The sequence below is a fragment of the Anoplolepis gracilipes genome, chromosome 6, assembly GCF_047496725.1.
Source record: "Anoplolepis gracilipes chromosome 6, ASM4749672v1, whole genome shotgun sequence".
In the NCBI taxonomy this organism is placed as follows: Eukaryota; Metazoa; Arthropoda; class Insecta; order Hymenoptera; family Formicidae; genus Anoplolepis; species Anoplolepis gracilipes.
Window position 1 is genome coordinate 15,239,765 of NC_132975.1, and position 12,087 is coordinate 15,251,851.

The window sequence follows — 12,087 nt, forward strand, 5'->3', positions numbered from 1 at the left end:
CCTCCCTCCCTCCCCTCTCTCTCTCTCTCTCTCTCTCTCTTTGCGGGCCCGTGAATTGAATTCTCCTCTCGTATCTTCTTACTCTCTTCCTCGCGTTCTCTATTCCCGCCTCTCGTCCGTTCGCCGACTATTCAGCTACCGTTGTACCGTAGCTTCTTTCGCTACCGTTCACTACCACCACCATCACTACCACCACTACTCGCGCAGAGTCGTGCACGCGTCTTCGTATCGGGCTCAGGGTCGCGGCCTCGCCAGATTAGCTCGCGTTCCTTGCCACCAGACGCTTACTTATCGCGCTGCCGCCGCGTCGTCGCTCCTCGTCGCTCTTGGAGATACGCGTCCGCGTCCGCGTCCGTGACAGCCCTGGGTCATAATGTCAGCAGCGCACTCGTTGCACCGCAAACTGCAACAATGACGGTATATACATCCGATCGGACCGGACGAATGTGAATTGACGGGAATGACAGCTCGATGACAGCGCGTACCGCGTACCGAGAGTCCCAACGTGCGTTCGGTAATTGGCCAAGGTCGTTGCTTGACTGTGCCGTCGTCGTTATAAGTCTTGCCAATCGAATATTTTTTACTCGAGCGCCTTCCTTCCACGCATGCGCAATGCGGTAAACCGCCTAAAGTCCGTATCACACTATGAATTGAAGATTGAAGATTAAAGATTAGAATTTTACTAATCAGAATAAAAGGTACTAAAATTGCTTTGTCTTGATTGGTCGAATTTCAATTTTCAATCTTTAATCTCAATTTCGACTTAAGCCCTTATCAGACTACGCATTAAAAATTGAGATTAAAGATTGAAGATTGAAATTTGGCCAATCAAAATAAAGCAATTTTAGTTCCTTTTATTCTGATTAGTCAAATTCTAATCTTTAATCTTCAATCTTTAATTTTCAATTCGTAGTGTGATACGGGCTTTAAGGTCGGATACGCGTATTTTTCGAATCATTATTTGTCCTGTAAAAATTCAAATCCATGCTCGAATCTTTCAATATGTTTTATAAAATTAAAAACTATTAATCAAGTAAACTATTTATATTTAGTTGTTGGAATTTTTTCTTTTACATCTATCAAAATCTGCTCTGAATTTTCATGCAAAATAGTTTTTTCGGTTTTTTTCTAAAACCCTAGCTGAAAAAAGTAGTTGGTAACATTGACCCTGACGCACGTATAATGGGCATGCGTGACAAAATTTCCAAATTCCTATATGCATTTGTTGTCATTCATATTTGATAACGATAACTAATTTTATTCATTTAATTTGTCAGCAAATTTCGATCGAAAAAAAAATGATTTATGGTAAAGAACATAAGATGGTTTTGCAAGCTATTATGCATGAAGGTGCTTTAGATGAAAAGCGTGGAAAGGAATTAATCTCCAAGTTATTTGGTATGTAGGCTCAATTGTAAATACATAATACAAAGTGCATATATTTTGAATACAATTACATGCAAAATATTCTGCTCAAAATTAAATTAAATTTTATTAATTATCGATAAATTTTAGGTCACGAGAATACAGCACACGTATTAAACGAAATAAATGCGAAATTACAGCCACTATACATGATCGTAAAGTGTGTAAATTGCGAAGTTACCGGTCAGTTGTATTGGGTTTGGGCAAGTACAGTGCAAGATAAAATTGCCAAGTAATAATTATTTAAAGAACTTGATCAAAGTGTATATGTGTATTTCATATTGCAGGCTTTGTCTACTCAACTTGTGTTTATTGCTTTACAGCTTTCATCCCGAATTTTCACAAGCTCAATTAACTCTGTTACGTACCATATATTCTGAAATTGTTACCTCGAACAATGGTCATGTATCGAGTACCTGGTGCCTTAATTTATGTTCGACATTAAATGTAAAACTAAGCAAAGCTAACGCTGAAGAATTCTTGTATGAGATGGTTAATAGAAACTGGTTAGCGTGCAAGGTATCAAATTTTTACCATGATGAATTTTTACCACTGATTTTAATAGTTTATTTTTAAGGATTTCTTTTATAAAGAAACATTTTCCAGAATGGTAAATACTACATGGGAGTAAGAAGCATAGTTGAACTACTACAATATTTTAAAGATACGTATCAAGACAATCTTCAGACTTGTACTTTATGCAAACAAGTACTTTTTTATGTAAGATAACTGTAAATATATACATATCGACACAAAACACACATTACAATAAATTATTACATTAAAATGATCAATTTTATCATTATACAGGGTGAGAAATGCGATCAATGTAATACTACGACACATGTTTACTGTTTAGAGAATTATGCAATGAATCGCGGTGGTTTGGAATGTCCTAATTGCCATTATCCTATATCACAACATAGTCAGTCTGGTAATGTTTTATCCTACCTATTAATTTTATTTTTCATATTTGTAATTAGCTAATAATCTGTTTATTTACTATATTGAGCTGCTTTCTTAACATGTACTTGCAGCATATCATTTATATTTTAAATTATATATATATATGTACATTAATTTTATTTATTCTTAAAAATATCTGTATTTTTTAGGTAATAATAACAATTCTAGCATGGATATCGATGAAATAAATATTGAAATGAATGAGGTGACACAGTCTAGTCAGAGAAGATCAAAGAGAAAACATAAAGATTAATACTAAAAAAAATTAATATTATAAGAAGTAATATATAAGAGATATTGTTTAATTCATTATAATAAACATTTTATATTGTAATAAAATAAATATTAGAGCGAAGACTACATAATACATTATTTTTTTATTATAAAAATATGTACATTATACTGTACAAATACTATAATATATATCAAATTTTTACTATGTCTTGCTGTGATTTTCCTCAAACTTTTCTCTCAAATATTTAAGACCAGCCATTATGTTATCCTCATTTATATTTCGTGATACTGTTTCTTCTTTATTTGTGTGAGAGGATTTGTCACTGGAAACTAAAGATGAAGTACTTTCACCAGGAAGAGGAATATTCATATCATTTGGCAATTGATGCTGCTCAGATGTATATACTCCAGGATAACCATATGTATTTTGTGAATAATTGCTAGACAGATGAGATAATGGATATGAAACAGTCGCTTGTCCCTGAGATGGCAATAGATTAGACGAATTTGTAGTGGGATTAAATGCTGAGTCTATTGTATGTTTAGGTAACTCGTATCCAGTGTCACTTTTCCTTATTGTACTATTATATTCTGCTAAATTGTTTTTATCATTATTCTGGTTAGTGGTATCAACATTTTTTGCAATAGAGACCGTCTCATTACTGGACTCGTTACTGTCTTCATGATTCTGTAAATTGATTCTAGATTTTTTAATAGGTTCTTGGGATTCACGAGCTTCTGTATTATCAAAGTGTTTATCATGAGTCAATTGCTCATCAATATTTTTAGAACTGTTGTAAAAACCAGCACTTGTAAAATTATTGTAAACTGGTCCAAATTTACCAATTCTTTGTGCTCTACATTTATGCACCCATTCCTCTTGTGACATTACATGCCAATAATTCTTTTTACCCAATAGTTCTCCAAAGGCTCTTATTTTATCTTCATCATTATTCTTTTCCTCCTGATGAGTGGTTACAGTTTCTTTGATGTTTGCAGATTTATCAGTTTCCAGGTTAGATTTTTCATTATCATTTTCAATAGATTTATTATTATCTTTGTTAACTTCGTTAATATTATCAGTAGAAGTAATTAACTTGTTTTCCAATGCCAATTCTTCCTCTGTAGGTTCTGCCGGTAAGCCTGCTCTGATCCGTTGTCTAATTCTTGCCGCCTTTAATCTGTTCTGTTCCATTTTCTCTTTCAATTCCTTGATTTCGTTCATTTCTTTCTGTCTCCTCTCTGTTTCCTTCCTTAAATTCGCTAGATTCTCTTGCTGTTTCGTCCTCTCTTCTTCATCTTGGGAAAATGCGTAGTAACCAACACCATGTGTCCGCGCTTCGTCAAATAATATATCTTGATAATGTATATCAACCTTATCTGCAAGCTTTTGCGTTTGCTCCTCCCATTTTCTTCTCATAATTTCTATCTCAGGTTCTTTTTCTTGAATAGGATATTGTTCTTTATTATCTTCTTCTCCATCTTCATTGATGTTTCTCTTCATTATTTCTCGCTTTATTAATTCATCCTTCTTTTGCATATGTGACAAATCTTCCCGTAGACATTTTCTAGTACGACCAAAACAATCCTGATATTCGACCCAATTATCTTCTGGTTCAATTGGATATTGTTCATTAATCGCTTCATCGACAAATTCTTTTTCGGGTTCGTCCAACTTGTTCTTGAAATCGACAAGAAATTTGTCATTGTTATTTTTTGATTTCTTTAATCTCTCATACAACCTTGCTTTAGCTTCCAACATTAATTTTGATTTTTTATGGGCAATAATATCCTCTGTATCTATCAATTCTTTAGGATTTTTCTCCACATTGTCTGCAACAACTTTCTTGCTCCTTTTCTTGTTTACTTGCGACGATACATTGACAGATTCTGCTTTCAACTTTGCCTCATTTACTTCGGCTTGTTTTTTCAACAGCTCTGCTTTCAAACCAACCAAGGATGAAAAGTTGACATTGATTTTCTTGGTCATATTCATTATTGGAGCACAATAAATATAAGTTTTCTATGAAGATTTACACGACAAAGATGTCGATGATCACAATAGGATATATATCCTTCTTCCTAAAAAATAAAATATTATATACTCTGTATTAATATTTGGAAAATTATTATTATTTGTTGAATAATTATATCCAATATAGTACATTTACATATACGTACGATTTAAAAACTCAAAACATTTGTCCCATACAAATAATATGAGAACATTTAACAGTATCCACAATAAATAGAATTGAAATATTACTTTAACAAGATTGTTGCAATTTTATAGAAATTGAGGTTATTATGTTTGTAAATTCTTGCCATAGAATATATGTATATGATAGATAGAGAAACTAACTATATATTATAGAATGTAAAGTCACTAGATTATAAAATACCGCAATTAGGGGAAAAAAATAGCCGCCATTTTGACTCCACGCTACGCGGTCATTTCAATTGTTCGAATGTATTATAACCTAATTTTGTGTAAAAATGAGAAAAAATAAAACCATAAATTATATAAATAAGTATTTTATTTATACATATAAAACATAATATGTATAACTCAGTGCAGAGAGATAAAAGGGTGAATTTAAAACTTTCACAAATATGATTAGGTAATTTTTGCATATATTAATATTTCGCGCAAACAAGTAAGACAGAGACAGCTATTTACTCCGGGCGCGTTCGGGGAGACACTATTAACACTCATTAAAAGTTGAACAAAGATAGAACGACGCTGTTAGCGCTAATAGCGCCTTCCGGCGCGTATCTAAACTTTCGAAAAACACGTGACGTATTCAAAAGTCGCAAAGTTACCGAGACAACAGACAACTTGAACTCGCTTCGCGAGTATCCCGCGATTCTCACGCAATTAAACATGTTCAGTTATTTTCGTGAACATCGATCGGATTCTTGGGACCAAAAGTTACGCATCGATATAATTATTACGTTATTACTATTCCTAGTCAATACGATTCTCCAGTTGAAATGTTTCTACGAAAACTGTGACTTAATAGAAGATTGACGAAGAAAGAAAACAAAAACATACGAAAGGGGGGAAAAAAGAAAGGTCCCCTTGAAGATGACCGTAATAACGAAACCGGCGACAGGTTATTGACGGTTATTAATTCAAACAGATCGATATTCTCGGAGCATAATCTACCAAATAACATCGCAAGATTATTCTCGAAGACATAGTTTCGTCATCTGTTGTCGACGTTGTAGCGTCGGCGAGAAACTGGTTTATTTGATAGAAATCTATCGATCTTCGTGACTGTTCTCAGCTCTAGCTGTTCCTCGCGGCACACGAGTAACACGTGGTCGCCACGCGGTCGCCACGATCCATCATACGTATATAGTGAGTAATAGCAAATTGCCGGCGAGGTAGATAGCAGCTAAATGGCACCTCGCAAAGAGAGCAAGAAACAAGAGCAGGCAGCAGACACCCTGGCCACTGAGAATGGCAGCGTCACACCACCGAAGAAGAGAAAAACAGTCGCGAAATCGGCAGATACGGCAGCGCCGAAAGAAGCCAAGACCGTCGTACCTCGGCAAATTAAAAAAATCAAAGAACAAGCGGTGGCCACCGCCTTCTCTCCTATGAAATTAAGGAGTGGAACAAAGAAAATCGCTCCGATCGAGCAAACGGTCGAGCAAAAGACGCGCGGTGATGGTAAATCCGCGACGGCGAAAAAAACGCGCGATGACAGCAAAACCGCAACATCGAAGAAGAAAACGAAAACGGCCAAACCGATGAAACCGGAGGCTAAGGCGATCGTAAAGAAGCTAAAGGAAATCGAGAACGGCGTCGAGGAACCATCAAAGAAAACGAATCGTCGTAGGAAAGTTAATGAAGGCGTTGCTAAAGATAGTGCATCGACGGCGAAGGGACAAACGAAGAAACAGCGTACGCCGCGGAATGCCGAGATAAAAGATATTGCGGAGATTAACGATGAGGAAAAAAAGAATGACGAGGAAATGACCGTGCCTAAAAAAAAGGCTCGTGGAAAAACTAAGAAGACAGGTATGGAAACTGATTATAACTTATTCTGACATTTTTTTTTTTTTTTTTTTTTGATAAATTGTTCTTGAATGCTTTTGTCAATCACAAATATTAATTTTTTTATTAACAGGAATAAAGAGACAAAAGAAAATTTTCAGTTAAATTAAATTACTTTAATTAAAATTGATTTAATTACTTTAATTTATGTATTAAAAAATACTTGTGTCAAATTAAAGAACTTGAAGTATTTTTTTTATTTTGTGTTTCTTCACTTCTGCCAATAAAAAATTAATATTTGTGACTGACCAAAGCATTCAAGAAATTTCAGAATAAATTTATATATGTATATATATTTGAGTTTTTGCATCTTAAAACTTTTTATTATTTTCAGCCATGGAAATAGTCAGGCTGAATGACTTAACAAAAACGAAAAATAGAATTGTAAACAATGAAATTATAGAGGTAATGAATTTGCCCTTGGAATCACCAGATGAAAATAATGCAAAGGATGTTCCCACTAATGAAAATAACATTTCACCAAAAAAAAATAATGAAAGTATAGAAATAAAAGACGAATTAAAAACTCCAATTAATTACCAGGAGAGGTCACCAACTTTTTTGCGTTTTAATTAAACAAAAGACTATTAAAAAAAAATAATGAAATGGAAACTATAGAAATAACAAACATAATATAAATTAAAATTAGCAACTTTAATTAATGATAAAGATAGATCAGCCAAATTTTTTGTGTTTTAAAATTACAGAACTAGAGTATACAAACATTGTTTAAGAATTACTCGTTATCTTTTTAGAAAAATATGTAATGTGTTTAATTCTTATATGAGAAAAACTGTAAGGTTTTCTTCATTTCTATATCACTGTCTGCAACTTCAATTAATGATCAGGATAGATCAGCAACATTTTTTATGTTTAATTTAACACACTACTATTAAAAGAAAAAGTGAAATTGAAAGATAAAAAAGAAGAGAAATATTAATATATTTTATATGTTAATATTTCTCTCTAATTCCTTAATTTCGCTTTTTTCAAGAAATGATTTGTAATGAAACGTGTGATAACTTAGTATTTTATATATTTATTGCAAGATATTTGTAATTTTTAAAAGTAAATACATTTAGGATTTTTGAAAAATTTTAAGAAATTATTAACTATTAATATTTAATAAATTTTTAACATTTTTCAAAAATCCTAAATGCACTTATTTTTAAAAATTACAAGTATCTTGTAATAAATACATTAAAATATTAAATTATCACACGTTTCATTACAAATTATTTCTTGAAAAAAGTGAAATTAAGGAATTCCAGAGAAATATTAACGTATAAAATATATTATTTCTCTTCTTTTTTATCTTTCAATTTCACTTTTTCTTTTAATAGTCATGTGTTAAATTAAAACGCAAAAAATTTTGCTAATCTATCCTGATCATTAATTGAAGTTGCAGGCGGTGATATAGAAATGAAGAAAACCTTACAGTTTTACTCATATAAGAATTAAACAAATCACATATTTTTCTAAAAAGATAACGAGTAATTCTTAAACACTGTATACTTTAGTTCTGTAATTTTATATATTTATAACAGTTACATCTTATAAATGACAATACGGTTAATTTATGTCTTTAATAAGAAGAAATAGAATTTATTTTTCCAGTTTTATAATGTAAGATAGTACTTAAATGTTAAACAATCTTTTACGTTTTTTTTACTATTATTGAACATTTATTATTATTTATTATTAAACATTATACTTATAGCAACAGTTATACTTAAAATGACATTGTTGATTAATAAGAATGTTTGTACCTTTTAGAAAAGCTTGTCCATATTTCGTATAAATTTCAATGATTATTTTTTTAAGATTAAGTATTATTATAAAAACGTTGTGCGTTTAATAATACTATTTACATATGTTTTTGATTACGATCATTACCATGTGCAAAGTATATGTTAATTTAACATTATATCTTATTTTACTTTGATATTCTCAACAATGAACATTCTCCTTTCACTTAAAAAATAAATTGAATTTGTGTTTATATGTGATATTCTTTCTGATAATTTATAGCTGTCAATTTATTTTATAAACATGATGTATATAAAAAGATGTGTTGCAATATGATTTTTTATTTTTACATCTTTCCCACTTTCATCTTTCTTTTACGGTTCGAGGACCCAGTCACGTGACTTGCTGATACCTAAAGACGAGTTCACAAGTTTGTTACAGTTTGCGAGATTTTATTTCGAGACTTCGATACACATCGCGCCTTGAAAATCGACCCTGTGCAAACAGCTCGAAGTCGTCGAGAAAGTAACGAGACGAAGAGTGCGTGATACACGGCTTGCAAACGCAAATTTCGAAAAACTAAAGGATGGCGGCGATCAGTTTGCTGAATCCGAAGGCCGAATTTGCCCGGGCGGCCCAAGCACTGGCGGTGAACATATCCGCCGCGAAAGGGATTCAGGATGTGATGAAGACCAACTTGGGTCCCAAGGGGACCATGAAGATGTACGTATCCGCACGTGCACTTTATCACGATTTTTCCTTCATCATCGCTCTCGCAATCAATTCTCCTAACATTTCAAACTGAATTTTTTGCCCGACACGAAGTATCTGTCACATCCGCTCCTTGTTGCCAGTCATCGCGACTCCGAGGAATTCGACCGCGACCTCCTGACGACATTATTCTCCTTATTAGGACATGTTTTACGAATTGCCGGTCAAGCGTTGACGTTTCATACATATTATTTTTTGATAAAGCGTTTTTTTTTTTTTTTTTTTTTTTTTTTTTTTTTTTTGTTTAATATTAATAGTTTAATACTTATGTTTGATACATGAAAGAGTAAGAAAAAAATATTAATAAATCTTTCTAAAAAATTTTAATTTGATTTATATATACATATATGAAGATATTTTTTTTCTACATAATGGTATACGAACGCTAGTTTTGTACAAATCAATTTTCCAGGTTGGTTTCTGGAGCTGGAGATATAAAGATCACCAAGGATGGCAATGTACTTTTACATGAAATGCAAATTCAGCATCCTACAGCGTCTTTAATAGCGAGAGCGTCTACAGCTCAGGATGACATGACTGGTGACGGTACAACCAGTACTGTGCTAGTCATTGGTGAACTTTTGAAACAGGCCGATCTGTACATAACAGAAGGATTACATCCGAGAGTGATCACTGATGGTTTTGATTTGGCTCGTGCTAAGGCATTAGAAGTATTGGATACATTGAAAATTCCAATTGAACCTGTCAAAACGAACCTATTGGACATTGCACGAACTTCGCTTAGGACAAAAATTCACCATACTGTAGCCGATAAGTTAACCGAGATTTGCGTGGATGCTGTACTGGCTATTAAGCAAGAGGATAAAGAGATAGACTTGCATATGATTGAATTAATGGAGATGCAACATAGAACGGCAACTGATACTACTCTAATTCGTGGTATAGTCACCGATCATGGAGCCAGGCATCCAGATATGCCAAAGAGAGTAGAGAATGCATATATTCTGACCTGTAATGTCAGCTTAGAATATGAAAAAAGTGAGGTAAGCGTGTAATCCTAGAAAGAATATACAAAATTAATTTGACAGGTATAGTAATACTAAACATATAACTTTGTGGATTGTAATTTCTAATAGGTGAATAGTGGATTCTTTTATAAATCAGCTGAGGAACGCGAAAAGTTGGTGGCCGCCGAACGCGTCTTTATCGATAATCGTGTAAAGAAGATCATCGAGTTAAAGAAAAAGTTGTGCGACGGAACGGACAAATCGTTCGTCGTAATAAATCAAAAAGGAATAGACCCACAGTCCCTAGATATGCTTGCGAAAGAGAACATTGTCGCTCTGCGAAGAGCTAAACGCAGAAACATGGAGCGTTTAGCACTCGCATGTGGTGGTGTAGCCATGAATTCTGTGGACGATCTGAAAGAAGAACATTTGGGATGGGCTGGTCTTGTATATGAACATGTGCTGGTAAATTTCTATGCTTGATGCTATATATATATTGACAATGAGATAAGAGCTGTCATAGTATAGTAATCAGGAGAAACATAACTTTTTATATAATCTTTAATAATTTTTTTTAGGGAGAAAACAAGTACACTTTCATAGAGGAATGCAAAAAGCCAAACTCTGTAACAATTTTATTAAAGGTAAAATTAATCGCATTTAATTATTTGCATTAATACGTGTATGGAATACTTAATAAGGTAACATTTTGATATTTTAGGGACCTAATAAATATACAGTGGAACAATTAAAAGATGCTGTGCGTGACGGACTTAGGGCAATAAAGAATGCTATCGACGATGCTGCCGTTGTGCCTGGAGGCGGAGCCTTTGAAGTTGCAGCAAGCCAAGCTCTTCAACGGTATAAAGAGCAAGTAAAGGGAAAGCAACGTTTGGGAGTACAAGCTTATGCGGAAGCTTTACTCGTCATTCCGAAAATTCTCGGTAAGCCATAATACTTGTTAATTTCTAATTTTATCAATATTATTAGTATTATCATTGTTAACATCTCCTTTTTTCTTAATTTCAGCTGTTAATAGTGGATTTGATCCACAAGATACAATTGTTAAATTATTAGAAGAGAGCACTGCTTTAAAAGAAGCTGTAGGATTGGATCTGTCCACTGGAGAAGCCGTAAAACCTGCAGATGTTGGCATTTATGATAATTACAATGTAAAGAAACAAATTATCAATTCCTGGTAAGATATTGAAATATTTAAACTATTAAAATATAATGTAAATTATTGATAATTTGTATATAATATTAATAATAATACATGGATAAATTTTCCATTTTCAGCACAATAATCGCCAGTAATCTTCTTCTGGTTGACGAAATAATGAGAGCAGGATTATCTTCGCTAAAGGGTTAATAACTCTTATGAGATTAAGAATTTAAAGAATCATTAACAATTTTTTTCACAAAACCAATCAAATTATTGAATTATTATTCATGTTGCATTATGTCTGTTAACTAAATTAAACACTTAATCTCTTGCTTCTAATGTGAATATTATGAATAATATAATGAATTTTCACATTGAATTTAATAAAATAATGCTTTTATAAAAAATTTTCCATTTACTAAAATTTTTTAATTTACTATAAAATATTCCATTTACTTAATTAAAATGTATAGCTTTGCGAGATATAAAATGAGAAAAATAAAAAATATCTTTGAAAATATAAATATATAAATGTGAAGAGATGCTACATTAAAAAAAAAAAAAAAAAATTAATTATTTTAATAAATAAAGAGTTAGGATACTATTATAAATCCCCCCTGCAAAAAGTTAGAGAGAGGACACAAGTTTCTAATTTTGTCAAAAGAGATGTCAGTGCATGATATGGTTCTATCTTTCGTATTAAAATATAACTTCATATTGTACTTGATTAAAGTACGAGTAAT

At 32.6% G+C, this 12,087-nt stretch overlaps 4 protein-coding genes across 5 annotated transcripts; 3 read left to right on the plus strand and 1 right to left on the minus strand.

Annotated features, from left to right (window-relative positions):
* The first annotated feature begins 17 nt into the window (after window positions 1–17).
* Nse1 (SMC5-SMC6 complex component Non-SMC element 1) lies at window positions 18–2,673 on the plus strand. 2 transcript variants are annotated; one of them, XM_072895015.1, is made up of 7 exons: window positions 18–514; window positions 1,278–1,398; window positions 1,516–1,657; window positions 1,749–1,944; window positions 2,032–2,145; window positions 2,236–2,359; window positions 2,541–2,673. In XM_072895015.1, exons 2-7 carry the CDS (start codon window positions 1,299–1,301, stop codon window positions 2,642–2,644), a joined length of 780 nt encoding a protein of 259 aa, XP_072751116.1. In that variant the 5' UTR covers window positions 18–514; window positions 1,278–1,298; the 3' UTR covers window positions 2,645–2,673. The 2 variants fall into 2 exon arrangements, with proteins under 2 accessions (XP_072751116.1, XP_072751115.1); XM_072895014.1 differs by lacking the exon at window positions 18–514 and having other exon boundaries at window positions 1,050–1,398.
* Window positions 2,236–4,943, minus strand: LOC140667250 (uncharacterized). The gene is made up of 2 exons (XM_072894997.1): window positions 4,807–4,943; window positions 2,236–4,707 (listed from the first exon to the last, which is right to left on the minus strand). The coding sequence occupies exon 2, from the start codon at window positions 4,619–4,621 to the stop codon at window positions 2,828–2,830; it is 1,794 nt and encodes a 597-aa protein (XP_072751098.1). The 5' UTR covers window positions 4,622–4,707; window positions 4,807–4,943; the 3' UTR covers window positions 2,236–2,827.
* A 467-nt stretch (window positions 4,944–5,410) lies between these two features.
* Window positions 5,411–7,688, plus strand: LOC140667271 (uncharacterized). The gene is made up of 2 exons (XM_072895034.1): window positions 5,411–6,655; window positions 7,026–7,688. The coding sequence occupies exons 1-2, from the start codon at window positions 6,031–6,033 to the stop codon at window positions 7,265–7,267; spliced, it is 867 nt and encodes a 288-aa protein (XP_072751135.1). The 5' UTR covers window positions 5,411–6,030; the 3' UTR covers window positions 7,268–7,688.
* Window positions 7,689–8,925: 1,237 nt separating this feature from the next.
* On the plus strand, window positions 8,926–11,751 carry Cct6 (chaperonin containing TCP1 subunit 6). The gene is made up of 7 exons (XM_072895033.1): window positions 8,926–9,163; window positions 9,624–10,215; window positions 10,309–10,644; window positions 10,758–10,823; window positions 10,901–11,123; window positions 11,209–11,377; window positions 11,479–11,751. Exons 1-7 carry the CDS (start codon window positions 9,027–9,029, stop codon window positions 11,549–11,551), a joined length of 1,596 nt encoding a protein of 531 aa, XP_072751134.1. The 5' UTR covers window positions 8,926–9,026; the 3' UTR covers window positions 11,552–11,751.
* Window positions 11,752–12,087: the final 336 nt, after the last annotated feature.